Source organism: Podarcis gaigeae (assembly GCF_964106915.1).
Source record: "Podarcis gaigeae genome assembly, chromosome: W".
Taxonomy (NCBI): Eukaryota; Metazoa; Chordata; class Lepidosauria; order Squamata; family Lacertidae; genus Podarcis; species Podarcis gaigeae.
In genome coordinates this window covers 14,625,799-14,646,257 of record NC_139695.1, presented here as the reverse complement: position 1 = coordinate 14,646,257, position 20,459 = coordinate 14,625,799, and the positions used below count along the sequence as shown (strand labels likewise).

The window sequence follows — 20,459 nt, the reverse complement described above, 5'->3', positions numbered from 1 at the left end:
GGTTGTCCACTTTTTGATTTTACTGTGATTTTGAGCTGTGTTTTAATCAGTTGTTTGATTTTGTGTTTTTAATGTATTATATATTTGGTGTTAGCCACCCTGAGTCCGGCCTTGGCCAAGGAGGGCGGGATATAAATAAAAAATATTGTTGTTGTTGGTCTGGAACATTCTATCTTTAATAGCTTCTGAATTCAAAAATACCAGGCAGTCTCCTGGCATTTTCCTCATCTGCAGCATTTTAGATTTAATTCTATAGATCTTGTCCACAGAGTTGTCCAGGATTTATTTATCCAGTTCCAGCCATGTTGCTAAAGCCTCAAGTATTCTTTTAAGTCCTGCTCACCTTCTTCTGGCACATTTCTTAGGCAGACCACCAGTTCCTTCTGCTTCATTTCTGCTACAGCCATAGCATCCCACATCATTTCCTGAGTTACATAGACTCCTTGCACCTCTACCTTCAGTTTTTCCTGTTCCCTTTTCACCCTTTCATCTCCTCCTGTGTATGTTTGGTTCTCTCCTCCATCCCTTTTAATCCTGTTTCTACCTTGGTGGTTCTAGCATTTAATTCCTTCATTTGTCCCTTCATTTCTAACATTGTTTTGGATTTTTTTTCAGTGTGTGTAGCTAATGAATTTACAGTCTTTTAAAAATCACTACTAATCTCCCTTTTAAATTCTGCAAAAAGATCTTCCAGTTCAGATCTTGTGTCTTCCTGGACGGAGGGTTTTCTGCCTGGTGTTGGCGTTGGTACTTTTTTCATTGCCGTATCTGCTCTTTTACTTTACAGCAGCCATTTCCCAGCCTTGGCTGACTTGTTTTTACAGCTAGACAAACACAGCATAGCTTCCCCACCAAGTGCCATGCTGCTTGGCCTTATCAGGCCTTGTCAAGATCACTTCACTGAGCCTAAAACATACTCTGTTTCACTTCAGTTCATACTATAAAACATTCATACACTTGTACTTTATCTTAATCTAAAATGTAAGGGTATAAGTTGGAAAAGCTTAATGCAATATAGGTATTAGTACTTAGTAGTACTTATGTTGTATCAAAAAGAGTGATAGCTGAGTAAGTGACAGTACATAACCATTTTTTACGCAGTATAGATGGAGAAAGAAAAGTAAAATAGTCCAAACCGTAGGTTCTTTCAAATCCACTTGGTTTAAAAGCTTAAAAATAAAATAAAATAAAAAGAGGAGCAGGTGATTCAGTTCCCTTCATAGATAGTTCAATATCCAGTAGAAATATAGATCAGTGTTCCCATATAATTGTAGTTCCAAAATAATTGAAAGAAGTTTTGACAGAATTTAATGTGTAATCCAGTCTTGCTTATTAAAAGTTGACATGGTGTTGACCCCAGGATCTCCAATTTCTTCAAGAGGGTATTAACACCCTTCCAAATTGATGGAAGTGTCTCTTTCTCCAAGTTCAATATTAATATATTACAGAGTCTGTGTCAAGTTCAAATGCACTTTCAAGTTCAGGTCTATTGTTCAAGTTCAAGTTAACAAACATTTTAAAGGTCTGTAAAGTATCCAGATTGGTATTTAAAGAGCTTTGTAAAATCCTTTGTCCTTGTCAGCCATTAGCTGTTTTAACTTTCAAGGCTAGTCTGCAACTTTTTCACTTGTAAAGTTTTTCATGCAGTTTAAATACCCAGAAACAGGAGTGGACTTCCTTTTTATCCTGTTTTGCCGAATTAGTAATTAACAATTAATTTCCTTCTCACCTTGCTAATCAGCTTGAATTGGAATGGTAGGTGTTGATGGCTGGTTCAGAGACTTTGCTCTGCAGAGCCGCGCTGGAGCCTAAATCGCCGGCTTTTCCTCAGCTTCCCCCCCCCCTCCTTTCAGAGCAGAGGCAGAGACCGGAGCCCGAGCTGCCGATGCGATCCGCAGGACCGCTAGACACCTCAAACTTTCCTTTGAGGCTTTTTGGGTGATAACGCCGAGGCTGGTGCCTCCCCCCCCCCCAATGTAGCGTCACCTGGGATTCTCTGGTCTCCCTTCATGCTGATGTGACCCATATCCAAGGACATGAGCACACGACTAGCAGAGTTCAAACAGAAGCTTAGCCTTAAGGAGTAACATTCTAAGCCTAATTTATTGCAAATTAAATCAAACAGAATAGAACAAAGAAAAACATGGCTTCTCTCTCTGTCTTCCTCGGAGAAAGAACTGCAAAAGCAATAGCTATGCAGAGCGGAAACAGCATATCTCCCTTTCCACTCACAAGATTCCAATAATCAGTGCTGGAATGTAAACAGACATGTGACGTGTAACAATCCCACACATCTGCAGCATGGGAGGAATGGAATTCTCAACATTCTCCCCCATTTCATGTAACCCGCTTCAGTATTTCAGCCTAACTGCAACTGCTGTACATAAACCTGAAGTTGTTCCATGTCAACAACTTTTGACAACAGATCTGCAGGAATTTCCTTTCCTGGCATGTAGGACACCTGAATGAGTCCTTTCTGGATACACTCTCTTGCACAATGTAATTTTATCTGCAAGTACTTGGTTCTTTGCTTACATCCCTCAGATGTTAGCAAAAACAGACACAACCTGTTGTCTTGGTAAACCTGTATGGGACATCTTACATGAACCCTCATGTCCTCAAACAGTTGCAACAACCATTCACAATCCAAAAGTGAATATGACAGTGCATTAAGTTCAGCTTCACAAGAACTTAAGCTCACTGTTGTCTCCTTCTTGCACGACCAGTCAAACAGACACTGGTTGTACATGTAGCATACCCCGGAAGTGCTTTTGCCATCTGTGATGTCACAAGACCTCCAGACTTCTGATTAGTGCATTTCAGTCTGTAGTGCATGGTACCCTTCAGGTAGCATGCTATGCGCTTCAGTGCTTTCCAGTCCTTAACCGTAGGATTGTTGGCGTGTCTGCTCAGCAAATTGGTGCTGACAGCAAAATCAGGTCTTGAACACCTGGCAATAAAATTTAGCTTACCTAGAACATATCTGTACAGTGTAACATCAGAAAATGCTTCATCAGTATCATCTAACTGAAAACCTGTCACCATTGGTGTATCCACAGGGTTTGCATCAACCAAGTTCAGTTTGGTTAATACATCAGCAATTTTCTGTGATTGGTGTACCATGATATCAGCTCCCTGGTTTCTATCCAACTCCAGAGAGAGATAGTTGGTTACCTCACCAATATCCTTCATGTCAAAATGCTACTTCAGTTGAGCTAGGGTGCCATTGTATAACGCCTGATCTTTCCAAAAGAAAAGAAGATCATCAACAAAACATACATAATACAGTTTGTTTTGCCCCTCCTCTTTGACAAACACACATGGATCTGCTTTGCCTTGGTGAAAACCTAGAGAAAACAATGTCTCTGTTAGTTTAGAGTTCCAACACCGGGCACTCTGTGTGAGACCATACAGGGATTTCTTAAGAGCACAAACCAATCCCTCCTTTACCCGTACTCCATAAGGTGGAAGTATATAAATTAATTCATCCAGGTCTCTACAAAAATGCTGTGTTCACATTGTGATGCAAAACGTTTAGTTTCTTCTCTGCAGCAATTTTGAGCATAAGCCCAATGTACTCATACTTGACGGTGGGTGAGTAGGTCTCATGATAGTCTTGACCTGGTACCTGTGTAAAACCTCGGGTGACCAATCTGGCTTTGTGCCATTCTGGTCTGTCTTGGCCTTAAAGACCCATTTGCTATCAACCAGCTTCATCCCTGGTACCAATGGAACTAGTTCCCATGTTTTGTTCCTCTCTTAAGGAATCAAGTTCAGCCTTCATGGCATTTAACCATGGCTCAGCATCCTCTGAGGTTAAACTCTGGACCTCTTGGAAGCTTGAAGGTTCCCAAACCTTCTCTGAGTTACTAACAACAGCTGTATCTGCTTTGGCTGTTTTAGCAAACTCCTCATCATACCTTTTGGGTTGTTTACCCTTTGTTGTGTACTATATGCAAGTCTTCCATGCTAGGCTTCTCTTTAGGAGAATGGTGGCCTATGGTGAACAGGGGTTCCTCCAATTCAGTGTCAGACCCTTCAGACGGTCTGAGAGAGGCTTTCGCACTTTTGTAGTCTGCCGTGTCAGATTCACTGTCACTGTCAGCAGCAGCACTACCACCTCCCCCTGAACTGGCAATTGAACCTGTGTCATCATCAGATTCTTCACCCTGATCAGCATCAGGGTGACTTTGGAAGATTCCCGCATTGTCTCCCCACTTTGCATTGTACTGAACACTTCTGGTGAATCTTACCGTCTTCATGTCAGACATTAGCACTCTGTATGCACCTTTCTCGTATCCCATAAAAATACCATGCAAACCACGTTTGCTGAGCTTGCTGCTCTGAGGAGTGTGAACCCACATGTCAGAACCAAAAATTCTCAGGAGCTTAACAAATGGTTTCTTACCAAACAGCTTCTCATAGGGAGTGCATCCTATTGGTGAAGAAATTCTGTTATACACATATGTGAAACAGTTCAGAGATTCAGCCCAATATGAATCAGGCAAATTTGCATCATGCCCTGTAGGGAAGTCTGATTTACCCTTTCACAGAGACCATTCTGTCATGGTGCTCTGGGATTGGCAACATCATGCTGGATTCCCTTCTCAGCTAGAAAAGCCTCAAACGGCTGAGAACAGAACTCCCTGCCCCGGTCAGTGAAAAGACAACCCACCTGTCTTTTGTGAACATTCTGCAGCCAAGCACAGAATTCCTGGAATCTAGGAAATGCTTCTGACTTCTGCTTAAGCATGAAAATATGAATATCTGGAAAACTGATCTATCAGTACCATGAAAAATTCTGCCTTGCCTAATGATGGCTTTAGTGGACCAACAAGGTCTGCGTGCACAATCTGGTAGGACTCCTTGGCTTCCCTGCCAGATACCTTACCCTTTGGAGCAACTCTGACCTTGTGTTCTGCACATGATTTACATTTCATGTGAAATTTGCAGGGTTTAATAGACACCCCCTGGACCAGATCAGACATCAGATGACCCAGTCCTCTGTGGTGTTCGTGGATACAACCTGCATGTAAAATTTTGTTAGTAGACACAGCATGATATGTCTCACTATTTTGCATATCAACACCAACAGCATCTTCATAAGAATAAGACAACAAGAACAAGCCATTAACACAGTCAGCATATAAAATGTCCTTTCCGTTGTTCCTGATGGTGCATTTCTGTTTACTGAACTTAACAGTAAAGTCTTGCACTGTCAGCTGAGAGACGCTCAGTAAATTGTCCGCCAAATCTGGAACAAAAAGCACGTTGTGAATTGTGGTCCACCAACTTGGATGCAAGACAGTTCCGATGCCTTCCGAATGCAACGACTGACCGTCTGCCTGGTGCACAGTTCCCTTCTGTGGCGTAAATGTGACAAACAAATGTTGGTCTCTGCAAAGATGGCGTGTCACCCCAAAATCTATGATGAAAGCTTCCTAGACTGTTGGACTGGAACAGTGTGTAACCAAAGCCTTGTGTTACGCAGGTTTAGGCTTGCCAGAGCTCTTGCTCTTGCTCTTTGAGCCTTTACAGCCTTTGCCAGTTTCCTCTTTGGCCTTTGGGCGTTGTCTGCAATCCCTCTGCATGTGCCCCATTCTGCCTCAAGAGAAACACCTCACTGCTTTCAGAGCTTTGGCGCCATCTAGTGACTGCATCATTGGTTGGGGTGACAAGGCAGTCAACCTCCCCTGAACACAACCTGCAGCTTTTCGGCGATCATCCTCATTTTGGAGAACCACACATACATGTTGCGCTGTCAGATCGGCAGTGGGTAAGACAACCAGCTGTGAAGCTATGCTATCAAATGAACTGTAATGAATCCAGGAGCAGAAAGCAGAACAGAGATTCCGGGATTTCAATCTGTCTCTGTAAACAGACATGTGACATGTAACAATACCACACATCTGCAGCACGGGAGGAATGGAATTTTCAACACGCCTCACCTTGACGCTTCCCCCATGGACCTCTGCAATGCTGGGCTTGACGGAGCTGTCAAACCCACTGTCCGTCCGCCATTCGCGCCGACCTGGAAGTAGAACTTAGTTTCTACTGTTCAGTATGTGTGATTAGGCTAAGCCCTGCACAAGTTCAGACACTACTCTCCATATATCTTGACACTTCGCTATTGAATTATATATATGCTTTAAATACAAGATAAACTTTTCTTTACAGTGGTTCCTCAGGTTAAGAACTTAATTTGTTCCGAAGGTCCGTTCTTAACCTGAAACTGTTCTTAACCTGAGGTACCACTTTAGCTAATGGGGCCTCCCACTGCTGCGTGATCTCTGTTCTCATCCTGAAGCAAAGTTCTTAATCCGAGGCTCTACTTCCAGGTTAGCAGAGTCTGTAACCCAAAGTGTTTGTAACCTGAAGCGTCTGTAACCCGAGGTACCACTGTATTCTTTTCTTTGACAGATAGTCCGCGTGGAAAGTTATGAAAAGGTATCTAATAGAATCAAATATAATAATATTTTTTTTCTTTATTACATAAGAGGAAAGAGAAATCTTTGAGTCTCCCTGTAGTCCATTATGTCCCTTTGAACTACAGTTCAAGGGGGATGATGTGTCACGGACTGGGTGGATGAGGAAGAGTGCTGGCAGCCAGTTGCACAGGAGATGCCTGAGGGTGACATTGGAAGGAGATTTTGAACCTGGTTCAGACTGGTGGGACAGGGAGGAACCATCAACAGGTGAAACCAGCAGGGAAACATTAGAGCCAGAGAGTGGGGGTGAAGGGGAGAGGCTCAATGTAGGCACAGACTCTGATAGGGAGAGTGCAGAGGCTGCATCTCCTGCTCGGCAAGACAGTCCTCTTCCTGGTTCTTTTCCCCTTTCTCAGCTCAAGAACAGAGGGTAGAAAAAAGAGCAGATTGATTAAGTAGAGCTGATTCACAGTGGAAGACTGCTGAGAGAGACTTGTGTCCTGGCTCTCTGGGTGTGAAGCAATAAAAGTTAATTGCCTACAAGTCTTGTGCCGACTTCTGATTTACAGCATCAGGCAATGGTCAGGAAGCCTATTCTGGCAGCCTGACATGATGGCAGGCACTGCACAGGCTCTTAGGTTGAGACAAGTTCTACCCAGGGCACAAAGGTGTGAAAAGCTTCATGTTACAGGGGAAGCTTTTTTCACAGATGTCAAAACATTTTTGAGTATTGTTACTGAGATTGACACTGCCCATTAGACACGTTCTTTCTCCTCTGGTTGGAGAATTCAAGCTGGTACCTCAGGTGATATCATCAGCTTATGTTCATCTCACGTTCTGGGCCTAGCTACAGGACATGATGGTGTCATGCCATGACTTGCTCTGGTGGTGGTTTTCTCCCTCAGTCCCTTCAGCAGCTTCAGCTTCCATTCCAATATTTCTTCCCCTGGTTGATGAGAATTCAGGTAATTATTCCAGATCCAGTGAAGAGGGAGCTACAGTGGCAGGAATTATTCCCCAGTTATTGAAGGCAATAACTCTGGAGATGCAGAGATTGATCCTGTCTACTGATGCCAGTCTGAGTTGGCATGCTCATCTCAACTAGGGGACAACAACCTAGACTTCTGGACCATTTACCTTTGGGTGTAGTTGGTTGGATGTTCAGGGCAGCCGTTAGTAAGGGCCTATGTGAACATCCCACTGCTCCTCATTCAGCTGGCCAGTGGAAGACCTCGCCACACACCTAGTCATTGCACAGTTTTTGTCATTTATCTTGTGCTTTCCATGTCTCTGCAGCGAATAGATTTTCTATTGTACCGTGGCTTTGGGGCTCGCTATTAGCTTTCCCTCTTTTTACTCTGATTCCTCTTGTGATCCAGGAGATTCATCAACTGTAGGATTAAGTGGTCTTTGTGGCCCCATTAGGACTGGGGAGACCACAGTTTGGGGGTCTAATCATTCTTTCTGTGTGAAACCTGTGGATTCTTCCAGTCCAGGAGGATCTGCCATTGCAAAGCTCAGCTGTGCACCTGCAGCTGGTCATTCTTTATCTAACAGTCTGACAGATGAAAGGCTGTGGCTGTCTCAAAATGGTCATTTCTGGAGTGTTGTCTTCCAAGATGGCTTTCTGTAGTTTTATACATAGCAGCTCATGTAGGGTCTACCTGACCTGGCATTCTGCTGCTGGGATAGATTTATTGGAGGAAATCCACAGAAATCAGGACATTATTCTGCCTTCCTTCCATCCTTCCTTCTGAGCGTGAATGGCATTCGCTGGATCTCCATAGGGATTTACCTAAAGAGAACAGAGTCCTTCCTGTCATCTGACTCTGTTTGTTTATTTTCAGCCTCAAACAATGGGGAAGAAGGTATCATCAGCTCTTCTGTTTTGTTGGCTGCATCACCAAATGTTACGAAATCTCTGGGTCTGCTATTCTGCTGCTGGTTGACAGCTTCAACCCTTGTTAAACATTGTAAGCTGGATGTTTACAATTCTGCCAAACCATCCTTCGGCAGGAGGGTATTACAATAGGTAGTTTCCCAGTAAGGAGGCAGGCCCACCCCACCCCACCCCTCAGCTGCCACCATCATCAGGTAATCTTTGTCATCCAAGGATCCCCTCCTCTCTGCAAGAAAGTGTGACATTGGACCTACCATGAAGGTTCATTTTATGCAGGGAATGGAGGGGATCCTACTTGCCCTAGGAAATTTGAATTTGATCTGTGCTGAGGGCTTCCTCCCACCCTTGTTTTCTTTTCTTGGTTGTTCTCTCTCTAACCGGGTATCGGTGGTTCATTTGGGGAGTTTTCTGTATTCTGTTCTTTGAGACAGTTACTTTTTGACTATTTGATCTCTGCTGTATGCTGCAAAGTGATGTTGCTGAGAGTGCCTTCAGTTTGGAACACTCCTTTTTAAAGGTTTGTGTGTAGGTTCTTTACTTGAGCATGGGTACCTTCAACTGGAGAGGTCACCTTCCCACTGCAAGGTAAGAACAGCTCTAATTTGCATATTCCTGCCTAGTAGAGTGAGTTGGAAGGACAACTCATCTGAGGAGCCCACCATTCCTTGCAGAAAATGAACCTTCACAGTAGGCCCAGTGCACATTCTTTATGTTGTCATTGTGTGGAACAGCCACCATGCATGTAACATGTAATCAGGACCTTTACTGCACCTATCTCAAAACAGTTGTTGTTTTTTTTATTAAAAAAACCCCTCATAGAATTAATTCATTCCAATTTTTGACACTAGTGAATAGAGCTGAGATACCTTTTCTGAAATGGATAAACTGGTTAAATTAATCCAGACTAGAACTTTTACATTGTCCTCACTGCAAAATACTACAGCAGCAATCAGAAATTCTTTCCTTAGAGAGAGACTAGTTTTAACTGGTGGTTTTTTAGTTGGTTTTTTTCACTAAAATATCATGAAAGTAGACTATGGTATGTCTTGGTTTATTTAAACTCTTGTTAGGAGCTAACTCTGAAGCATCCAATGCTTCTGAAACAGAGTCTGATCACAGAGATGAGCTTAGTGACTGGTCATTAGCTCCAGCAGAAGAAGAGCGTGACAGCTACCTTCGCAGAGGAAATGGGCGAAGGCGTGGTGGAGGTGCACGTGGTCAAGGAAGAAGAGGTTGGGGATGTTTCAAAGGTGAGTATATGATGATGGTGCTGAATGGCATATGAGCTATTAGGACTCTTACTCAAGCCCTGTGCAGCAGGTATATGTCTGAAATGAAAGAATGAAGTCTATAGATTTGCAAAAAAAAAAAAACATTGTAAGAAAGAAACTCTTTAAACTGAATCAGAGCAAAACCAAATCACACCAGAACTATACTTCATGCGAACTGAGGAATGATAGAGCCAAAGTAGCAACTGGCATTTCCAGAAGCAGGAGAATACAGAGAAGAAAGACAAAGCAGTAACGAGAGTTGTCCGCTCACAAGGAAGCCACTAAATCCAACCTGGTTGCTTCCTACACAATATATATCCTGAAAATTGCACAGCCTAGGATTTATCAAGCCAGGTTTGCTATAGGACCCTAGCCTTCCTATAGGACCCCTTTTCCTAAACTTTTCTGTGATTTTTGTCTGTCCTAATGTGTCAACATTGGTTTTTGACTAGAAATGTAAGAAATTCCATTATCTGCATTTGTATATGTTTTCTACCAGTGTACTCAGTGCAGTTTATTGTTTTAAAAGGAAATATACAAAAAACAAAGCAATAACATGGAAAACCTTTCTAAAATCCAATTTTGATGTGCAGGAAATGAACAGTCACGGACAGATAACCGTCAACATAATTCAAGAGATACTAAAGGGAGAACAATGGATGGGTCACTTCAGGTAAAAGAAAATGCTCTCTGTACTATCAGCATCTGCATTCATGGAGTTGCTCTTGGCAGTCATGGAGTGATGAAGTCATGCATACTCATCCTTGTCTGCACAAGAGTTTGCCCCCCCCCCCAAGCTACTGTGTTTAAACCAGCCATTGAAAGTTGCTTCATTAACAGCATAGTATGTTAACCAGTGGTCTTTGTCCACTGACTGAATAAATCCATCAGCAGAATGGACAGCGTGGAACATTTTTTTGGCAATTTCCTCTTCAGTCCCCTGTTACCCCTAAATGTACATGGGTAAAGGGGACACCTTGAGCTGGAGCCAGGAATGGTGGGAATCACCTAAAATTGCAGCCTGCCTCCCTTCTATTGGTGACTACTTTCCATCAGTGAACAGACACCATTGGATACCATCCCAAATTATTTTACAGTGGAACCTCGGGTTACGACGGGGATCCATTCCGGAGGGCCTGCCACAACCCCAAAATGGCAGAAGTCGAAGTGCCGCGTCTGTGCGTGTGCAGCGCAATTTAGCACTTCTGTGCATGCGCGAGTGGCGAACGCAGAAGTAACCTGTTCTGGTACTTCTGGGTTTGCCGTGGACGTTCGCTGAAGCGGCCGAAAGTGGAGGCGGACGCAGAACGAGGTTTGACTGTACTTCAGTTTTTAAGATGCATCATTTCCAAAGGGTTAAGGGGAGTAATACTTTAGACCAGCTGACATCATAAAAACTCTGAAATGCATTTAATTAATCTTATTTCAAAAGAAACAAACACTGTTCAAGTTTTACTACTAAATGCTTACATGTAAAAAATAAGCTTGCATCTTGTTTGAAAGGTAAGTTTTGTTGGATTTGTCTAGAAAATGAATTCTGCAAAATAACTAATAGCTAGGATATATAATGTTGAATTAAATGTTGCAGAAAATGCTGATCTTTATACAAGCCTTCACACCTTAGCACTGTTAAAAGTACTTCACTTGGATTCTTCTTAACTGTACACTTCTAGAATACAGTGGAACCTCGGGTTACGGCAAGGCTCCATTCCGGAGGCCCCGCCACAACCCGAAAATGATGCACGTCGAAGCGCTGCGTCTGCACACATGTGGTGCGATATAGTGCTTCTGTGCATAGCACGATTTAGCGCTTCTGCGCATAGCACGATTTAGCACTTATGCAGCAAACCTGGAAGTAACCCATTCCGGTACTTCCAGGTTTGCCGCAGACGTTCGCAGAATCGGATGCAAGCAGAGGCGGACGCGGAACAAGGTTTGACTGTATTATTTCATTTGCTTTATATAACCATATTTTGCTTTATATAACCATATTTGTTTCAGATTAAAATTGACTGCAATAGTGAAAGGAGTGTCCACACTAAAACAGCACAGAATACGTCCAGTGAAGGTAGCCGGTTGCGCACAGGTAAAGATCATAACCAGAAGAAAGAGAAGTCAGACAGTGGGGATGGTCAGCAACTGTTGGTGAATGGAGTACCGTAAAATTGATAATTGGAGTAGTCATATTTCCTACACTGTTTGAGTAAAACCTATTCCACATTAGAGAAACTTAGTAGGCCAAAGACAAATAGTAAACAGGATGGCACAGGCATGAAATGAATATTTAAAAAATCTTTTTGCCTTTTTAAACATCAGCATACAGTTCCCCCAAAATAAAATGTTATACTTGCATTAAAAAATACCTTGAACTTCTGAAAAAATGCTTTCAATTACATATTGCATTTCAAATAATGAAAGAATCCTTTTGCTTGTTTTAAAAATACTGAACTCTGCAATAGTATTTCTGTTCAGCTGTACCATTTTAACGCATCTAGTTAATCACTGCTAAATTTCAAATTTCAGAATAAATAGTGTTTGTGGTAATCAAATTGGGCTTCTGTTTTCAATCCATTAAAAGTTCCTCATTTTAAACATTAAAAAGTTATGTTTTATGTCTTGTGTCAGTTCACATTTTGATTCACTTTGTCAATATTTCAGTGAACCTCAATATACATGTAATATAAATAAATTGTCGTTTTCATAGCAAAAAGTTCTATGAACTGTGCCTTTTTTATATCTTGCCAGGTAGGAGTACTGTATTTGGATGCAGAAATCAGGGAAGATGAGTTGGAAACACTAAATGTACAATATATGTAGCAAAATTTCTCCAACAATTAGTACTTTAATAGAAGAATGCAGGCTTTCAATAATGTTTCCTTGCATAAACATCAAGTAAGGCAGTTTATAAGAATAAGAAATTTATTTTGCACTGAAGATACTGGCAGTTTATGTTACTGAGATTGTATGTTTCGTTTTTGTTTTCTTTTTAGAAAAGACAGGATAAGTTTTTTAAAGACATTCCCATTTGTGACAAACAAAAACAATTTCTGGATAGCTCAGTGGGTTTGAGTGTGGTGCTGATAACACCAAGGTTTGATCTCCATATGGAATGACTGCATATTCTGCATATTCTTCCAACTCTCCATTTCTATGATTCTAATTCATATTTACCGAGGAATTGCAGCTTGTTCATCATCTAGTAGTGTGTGTCTGCTGTTTGGCCAGAGGACCCATTTAAAAGAATAGCTTTCTTTTCAGTTCCCCTACAGTTTTTGGTATAGTTGAAATTTGGAATCTATCTCAGACAATAGAGGAAGTTTATTGCTGTATGTGAAACTTGGGAAAATTCAGGGATAGCATAGCTTAACAGCCTTGGAAACAGAACAGTCTTACAAGGTCTTGTATACAAGTAGATTCGAAACATGTGACTGAAACTGGCATTAAGTTTAGTTGCCCATAATAGGGGGTTGGGAGATGCTTTCTGTTTCTGATCCAGTATAACAGGGCCTTCTTTTTTTTGGGGGGGGGGGGAATGGATCTTCATTTTAAGCTATTCTATTTTTATTAAAATTACTCCAGTAGGAATGTTGCTGATTATGTACAGATTTGTACAAACCTTGCTACTGTCTCTGTGTTGTGCATTCTTGTTTCTCTGCTTTTAAATTTTTTTCCTTGCATACAAACAAGTATTTAAAAATGGTGCAACCTGCATACAACTTAACAACTATTTTAAAAGTGTCTTAAATATTGCCAAACATTAAACGTTGATGTCAGAGCTGCCTCTAGATCCCAGCTCACAGAGGACCAACGCCAGGTTGATGTAATGTACAAAAGTCTTTATTGAAGTTTAGTTTCCATTTCAACGCCAGAGCGTGCAGCCCTACGTCTTAGACCTTAGATCGGCGAAGTCCCGTCTGAATCACTTCCCCTTCCACACCAGTTTAAGATCCTAGCCCTGCTCCACCTTCTGCGCTGTTCTCTCCTCCTCTGGGTCCTCCTGCCCGCTGGGGCATTGCCCTTTCTGGACTCTTCCGACGCTGAGTCGCTCAGCTCCTCCCCCTCCCTCCGGCGGGCTTTAGGACCAGGTTCCCAATCCTCATTCTCTGCTGTCCCGCGCTCCTGTACATTTGAACTTGCCTCTCGCGCCAACCCAGTGACCTTTCTCCTAACCGTCACACTGCTTGTGTCACTGCTTCCCCCTTCCGGGACACTGGCCGGATCTGACCTTCCCCCCGTTGTCAGACTCTCCGATGGAGGCGTGGTCAGCCCTGTCTCGTCTTCTCTCCCTGGTGGGGAATGCACTGGCCCCGATGCTTGGGACTCTTCCCCCCCACTCCGCTCTGGTGGGGAAGCTGGTCCTGATTTCCAACTACTGCTCTGGGAGTCCCTGCTGCCCCCTTGCTCCTGGAGCGTTCCCCTTGGGAACCCCCTGCCCTTGGCCGCTGGCGCCCCCTTCTGTGAATCTTCCGATTCGCTGGAGAGGCTCGTGGAATCCCTCGGACCACTTTCCTCTCCTGCGCTCCCCTCGGATTCCTCCCTCTCGCTCTCCATTTCCTCTCTTCCCTTTGCCTCTGCTCCTGAACCCCTGACAGTTGATTTCTAGTTATTTGTTTTTGAGGGAATGTATAGTATTTGAAAACTGAATTTGGTACCTTCCACATATCTATAAGGTGTTTGGTTTAAAATACTGTAATGAACCAATGTCATTGCTCTTGGGCATTATTATCTGTACATATTCACTACAACAAATTATATTTTCTGTTGACATTTGTTTGCTTATAGTGCAATATATTTTATATGCAAGCTGTTTCAATAAAGTTGGGTCTTCCTCTACTAATGGATGTTGATGCAATCTTTATAAGTGATTACTTTCAAAATCAACTTTGAAACTATTTTATTTTTGTGTTAAATTGGAAATACTGTTTACTCCAGATGTGTGAAAGCTGAAACATTTTCAGTTTAAAGAATTTGCCTGATAATGTGTTGTTACTGGTTAAATTGTACATCTTTAGCTATTATATGCACTAATTTTACATTCAAGGTTGGATTTTGTAAGTTGCTAACTAGATTTGACTTACTAAAAGTGTAATAGGTTAATCAAATTTTCAAATGACATTTTTGCTCTTTAAATGTGAATCCCTTTCAAAGTAAAAAAAATCCACTGTTTTTAAGTACTCATACATTTTTTAAAAAAAATGTAAACCAAATTGAAAGACTCATTTTGAAAATTGTGTGTTGCGTGGCTATTCCCGCCCCCTCCCACAGAATGGAATAAATAAAGACACAGGACCAGAATTTAGGTTAATGGGCGAAAAATGGCCACAACTTTATTGATTACAGGTAAGAGCGGTATTGGCTTTAGGCATTGGCCCTATCAGACTAACCGGTATAACCGGGAAGGGTTAAGCACCAACAGGGGGAGCCCCCGAGATGCACATCCCTAGGCGCTCCCCGAGGGGTTACCACCTCGGGAGCGCGCTTTAGGCCCTAGCCTCCATAGGTTTCGGACGAGGCGACGCCCCCCGGAGTCCTTTAACGAACTACCCTTCAACGTTTGAGGGAGGTGATGGCGTTCCTCCCCCCCATCTCATTTGCATAATAATACCCCTGCCAATGCCTAACCACAACACGAGCCAGGCTCGCCGCCAATACCCTCAAACCTGTAACCAATCCCTGATCCCCTGGAAAATGTCAGCAAGCCAAATATTACCAGCATCGGAAAGGTGCACGCCATCCCCGCGGTAGAGGGCCTCCTCGCTAAAATAGATGCCTGGGTGCTCAATGACCCGCCCACCCATCGCGGCCACTCTACGCGCCACCAAGCGCTCCAGGATCCTCCTGGCTCTATTCACAGCCACCGGGTTTTTGGAATCCCTCCACACGCGCCTCTCAAGCAGAGATGACCAGATAATTGTTAGGTTCGGATAGGAGGCCCGCAACTCCCCCAGATCATTAAGAATATGCCACATTAAGTCCACCCCCTTTCTGTAAGCTAGGTCGTTCTCGCCCAGTTGGATGACCACCGCCTCCGGTGGGCCTTCAACAGCAATTCTTTTTGTAACTGCTGGGAATAATTCTTCCCAGCGCATTCCACAACGCACGATCCAGGAAACTTCAACATTGTTTGGAAGCTGCAACTCGCACCAGCCCCTGGCAACTGCACGCACTCTTGCCCAGTGGACAATGCTGTGGCCGATGATCCACAGACGCACCGTCCCGACACCTGAAAATAAAAGAGCAAGAGAACCAGGTCAGTGGGGCCGATGGAGGAAGGAATGTTAGCATGTCTTCCGGATGTATCCCCTGTAAGCGTTCGACTTCCACTGCCCCATGTCCATTATCCTCTCCGCCAGTAAACCCATGTGCACGGCGGTGGTCGCGGCCCCGATGTGGAAGGAATGTGCGGCGTACTCCTCAGATGGGAGCCCAATGGCAGCGATTGCCTTGCGCATAACCCTCATAAACTGATGCTTTAACAGGCGAGAGCCATCTGCGTGTATGAAGAAAGGGCCATAGGTTTTAGGTCTTAAACACAGGAACTTTCTTGCGTCCTTTACTGGGCAAGGGCCGGCCTTCTGAGTAGCCTGTAGGCAGATTAGGGCCCCTCTACCAAGCTGATCGGTCTTTGAACTGCGATTTTTTAGGATTACTTCGGAGCTAGACAAAGTCACGTCCTCCAAGAGGAGCCCCCTGTTATTTTTAACTGGTTGGTCCTCACAGACAACCTCGCCTATGCGCAAGGCGCCAAAGAATGCGAATGAAAAGGCTGTGGAAAATAACCTGGCCTCATACCTGGACCAACAAATGACCCTGAGCTTCTTACGTATTTGCATGAGTATGTCATAAGTTATGGGTCTTCTGCTGTCGGAGCTAGGAGGCCGAGACCTATGCCAGCCCTCCAGCATCTTCCGCACCAAGAAGTGTGCACAGGGGTCGACTGAGAACAGAGCTTTGGAGAAGAACGATATTGCTGCGGAATGAATATTTAGGGTTTTGGGGGCCCGCCCAGGTCGCGGAGGCGCACAAGGTATTCTATAACCTCCGACTTAGTCGGGGGCCTGCCTGGTTTTAAAAGCCCTTTTTTTCTGGCGAAATGATGTGAAATCTAACCACGCCTTGTTATAGGATCTTAGTGTTGAGGGTGCGACTGATGACAATATTCCCTTTATCGCTTCTCGTTGCCAATAATCCAGAGGTGCTCTGGAAATGGCTGCGGCAGCTGCTGCGCATCCGGCGCCAATAAGCGAAAGTGATCCATTTGGAAACGAGACAGAGCATCCGCAATGTTGTTATCAATACCCGGTACGAATTTGGCAGAGGCATATAAGTTTAGCCGAAGGCAGGATAGGACAAAATACCGTAAAAGCGACGCTACTCTAGGTGAACGGGAAGATTGCTTATTTAAGACAGACACCACTGCCTGGTTGTCTGTCCAAAAGCAGACCCTGCGGTCTTTAAATTGCTCGGCCCATAGATGAATTGTGACTACAATAGGGAAGAATTCTAAGAATGTTAGGTCGCGAAGTATGGGTTTTTCCTGCCATGAAGGGGGCCATCGCTGTGTGCACCACTGACCTCTGAAGTAGACACCAAACCCCAGAGAACCTGCTACATCTGAATGAACCTGGAAGTCGGATTGAAGGGCCATGCTATCTTGCCAAAGTGAAATTCCGTTATAGCCATCTAAGAATTGCAGCCAGACCTGGAGATCCGACTTTACTGCCTTTGAGAGGCGCAGCCTATGATGTGGTGACCGTAAACCTGCTGACAACTTTGCCAGCCGTCCACAAAAGGGGCGACCGGGTGAAACCACTCGGCATGCGAAGTTAAGGTAGCGCAAGAGTGATTGAATTTGCTTGAGGGTAACCTTTTTTAAGGGCAATAACTGTGAAATGAGCTCCTTAAGGGCCACCAATTTCTCGGCAGGAAGGTGAGATGTTTGGGCAATAGTGTCGAGCTCAATGCCCAGGTAAGTCATCGTAGTGACTGGTCCCTCAGTCTTTTCATTCGCTAAAGGGACCCCCAGCTCTTCCGCCATGGACATGAAGGCCTGCAGCAAGGCCGTACAGTCATTAGCATTACTTGCTACCAAAATAAAATCATCCAAGTAATACCCCACCCCTTCAGAACCAGATTTAAATTTCAGTGCCCATTCCAGGAAGGTGCTGAAAGTCTCAAAAGCAGCGCAGGCAACTGAACACCCCATTGGCATTGCTTTATCAATGAAATAAGCTCCCTGGAATTTAAAGCCTAACCAACGATAGTCTTCAGGGTGGACCAGGAGGAGGCGAAATGCAGATTCGATGTCGCATTTGACCAGAAAAGCACCCCTGCCAAAACCCCGAACCAGTATTACAGCTTGATCAAACGATGCATATTTCACCGTGCACAGCTCCTGGGGAATAGCATCGTTAACTGAAGCCCCCTTTGGGTAAGAAAGGTTATGTATCATCCTGAATTCCCCAGGGGCCTTTTTGGGGACAATGCCAAGCGGTGAAATATGCAGCTGATCAATGGGAGGTTCTGCAAATGGACCAACCACCCTACCGGCCAAAATTTCCTTCTGAATCTTTTTCATCGCTATGTCTGGTCTCTCCAAAACTGACTTCTGATTGGGGAGGCAACTGGAATTAGGGGTGAAAGCAACTGGAATTCTGAACCCTTGGGAAAACCCATCCCATAGGAGAAGGGCGGCTTGCCTATTAGGATATAGATTTAACAGCGTTCTTAGGGGTTGGAGCTTAATCGGGGAGTGAGCTAGGTCGAGAGACAAATTAGTAGCGATTTCCTGCTGCCCCGTGGACGGGTCCTGACACACCTGAGGGGGCACCCTGGTTTCCCTGGTGCAGGTGACCCCTGCCCCCCCTGAAAGGGCTGCTGCTTGCTCTTGTAGCAGTTGATAGCCGGGGGCTACCTAAACACTTATCACATTCGTGCAACTACTTACAAGAGGTGCGCTGGCAGGCCCCTTTATTGAAATCCCAGCAGTGCTTACGCCGTTTTGTGTCCACCTTACCAGATTTTGCTTGGTCGTGTGTTTTCTTTTCGATGTAAGGCCCCACGTGCTCCATCCAGTAGTTATTGTCCCTCTGATCCCAGCGCGTGGAGGACAACAGCGAGGCATTCCTACAAAAATCGCCGTCGTACGAGATGGCAGCCTCATCTCCCGCTAATTCCTGAGCCCTTCTCACGTGCGCCAGATAAGATGCAAGGTGCAACCCACGTTTTGGATAACATCCTAACACTATCCCCATGAATACCTGGTAGTCGTTGTGCCAGTTCTCGAATGTACGCTCCACCCGAGGGGATCTATATCTTTTCTTACCATAATGCCGCTTTTTCTCCCCTTTTCCCTTTATTTGTGCTGGCGGTAGCAACATGAACATATCTATGAAATCCCTGTTCAATATCTTATCCCTTTTTCTCTTAGAAAGGTAATTACCCAAGATAAAATCAGTAGACAAGTGCGTTGAAACTTTAACATCTTCCACTAACGCCCCATCTTTCCATTCAAGAGTACTGTTAAAGGTTTTCCGGTGAGAATTGGCCCTCCTCTCATGAATCCACAAGGGAACACCAGTCTCTTTGCCCTCCCCCCAGTACGTTTCCATGGGAGCATCACTATCATCCTCAGAAGAAGAGGTACCTGTCTCATCCTCGGAATCGGAGTTGTCCCTCCTGCTCTTCTTAGACACGTGCTTCTTCTTGGCTTTCCGCTTCCCTCCGCGGGTGCTGCTGTCTTGCAGGGCTGGGTCATTGGGAGTTGACACTGCCTGCTGCGGGGGTAACTCCTCATCTGAAGATGACCCCTCCGACGGACTGTGGTGAGCTGGAGGATCCTGGAAAACACTAGGGACGCCAATTACCTCCCAGGTTGTATTAGATGGGGCGGCACTAGGTTGTTTAGACTTCCGTGAGCCAGCCTTGGATTTCTGTGCACTGGCCTTGGCCTTCTGCGCACTAGACTTGGCCTTCTGTGTCTGTGCGGTTTGTAAACGTGTTTGGGGGTGACTGGGAAGCCCCATGCCTTGATGTGACGTGCTAGCCACGACTGAAGAGGGGCCAGCCTGGCCCTGTTGGCTGAGGGGGGTGTCGGGGATGCAATCTTGTGAAACCTCCACTATGGCGGAAGCAGGGGCCACAGGAGGCCTGCATTGCGTGTAAAATGTTTGAATCGCCGAAAAGAATTGAGCTAAGGCTTGAGGGCTACAGGGCGCGATGGGTACTAGCGCACCACCCGTCTGGGATGACTGGGGATTGCCCGTTTGCCATGGAGTCAGCGCTTTTTGAACAGCCACTCACTTATGTATGTATAACTGCCTATTTAGTTATTATTTATATTTTTATTTATTTATATCTATATTTCTTTTTATTATTCTAATTATTATAAAAAAATTATTTTATTATTTTATTTATTTATTTATTTACTATTTATTTATATATCTATATTTACTTAAATATTTATTTTAAATTCACTTAAAGCGACTGCTGCGATTATTAAGCAGTTGTTAAGGTTGATATGTATCCCAATCAAAAGGACTCAAAGAATAGCACTGCAGCTGAAGTGCAAGGCCTCACCAACCTGGTAATAAAATTTTCCGTTTAAATTGTGCCAAGAGTTACCAAGTAAATATCTCAGTTGCTTGGCCAGAAAATGAATTGTTTGACCACCAAGGCAGCCTCCACACGATAATCAGATTTAATTATTTATATCCAGCAGCAAACTAAAGTAAATGAATCAAATATTTATCTGCAAAGCAGTCTCCTCTAAAGTAGACTGGAATGAAAATAACCGGTGGCTTAGGGTAAAGTAATGCAGTTGCAAAGCAAGCCACTTAAAACCAAGCAGTGTCTTTCACT

At 44.1% G+C, this 20,459-nt stretch overlaps 1 protein-coding gene across 3 annotated transcripts in view; it reads left to right on the top strand.

Annotated features, from left to right (window-relative positions):
• The window catches only part of LOC310835941 (fragile X messenger ribonucleoprotein 1-like), a 217,997-nt gene extending 203,230 nt beyond the window's left edge, over window positions 1-14,767 (top strand). For 2 of the 3 annotated variants that reach the window (XM_083720898.1, XM_083720897.1), the window contains 4 exons: window positions 9,435-9,578; window positions 10,193-10,272; window positions 11,601-13,362; window positions 14,192-14,440. In XM_083720898.1, the coding sequence (XP_083577024.1) occupies window positions 9,435-9,578; window positions 10,193-10,272; window positions 11,601-11,762 (386 nt within the window). In that variant the 3' untranslated portion in view covers window positions 11,763-13,362; window positions 14,192-14,440. Of the gene's footprint in view, window positions 1-9,398; window positions 9,579-10,192; window positions 10,273-11,600; window positions 13,363-14,191 lie in introns of all 3 variants that reach the window. The other variant, XM_083720896.1, reaches the window with a different exon arrangement.
• Window positions 14,768-20,459: the final 5,692 nt, after the last annotated feature.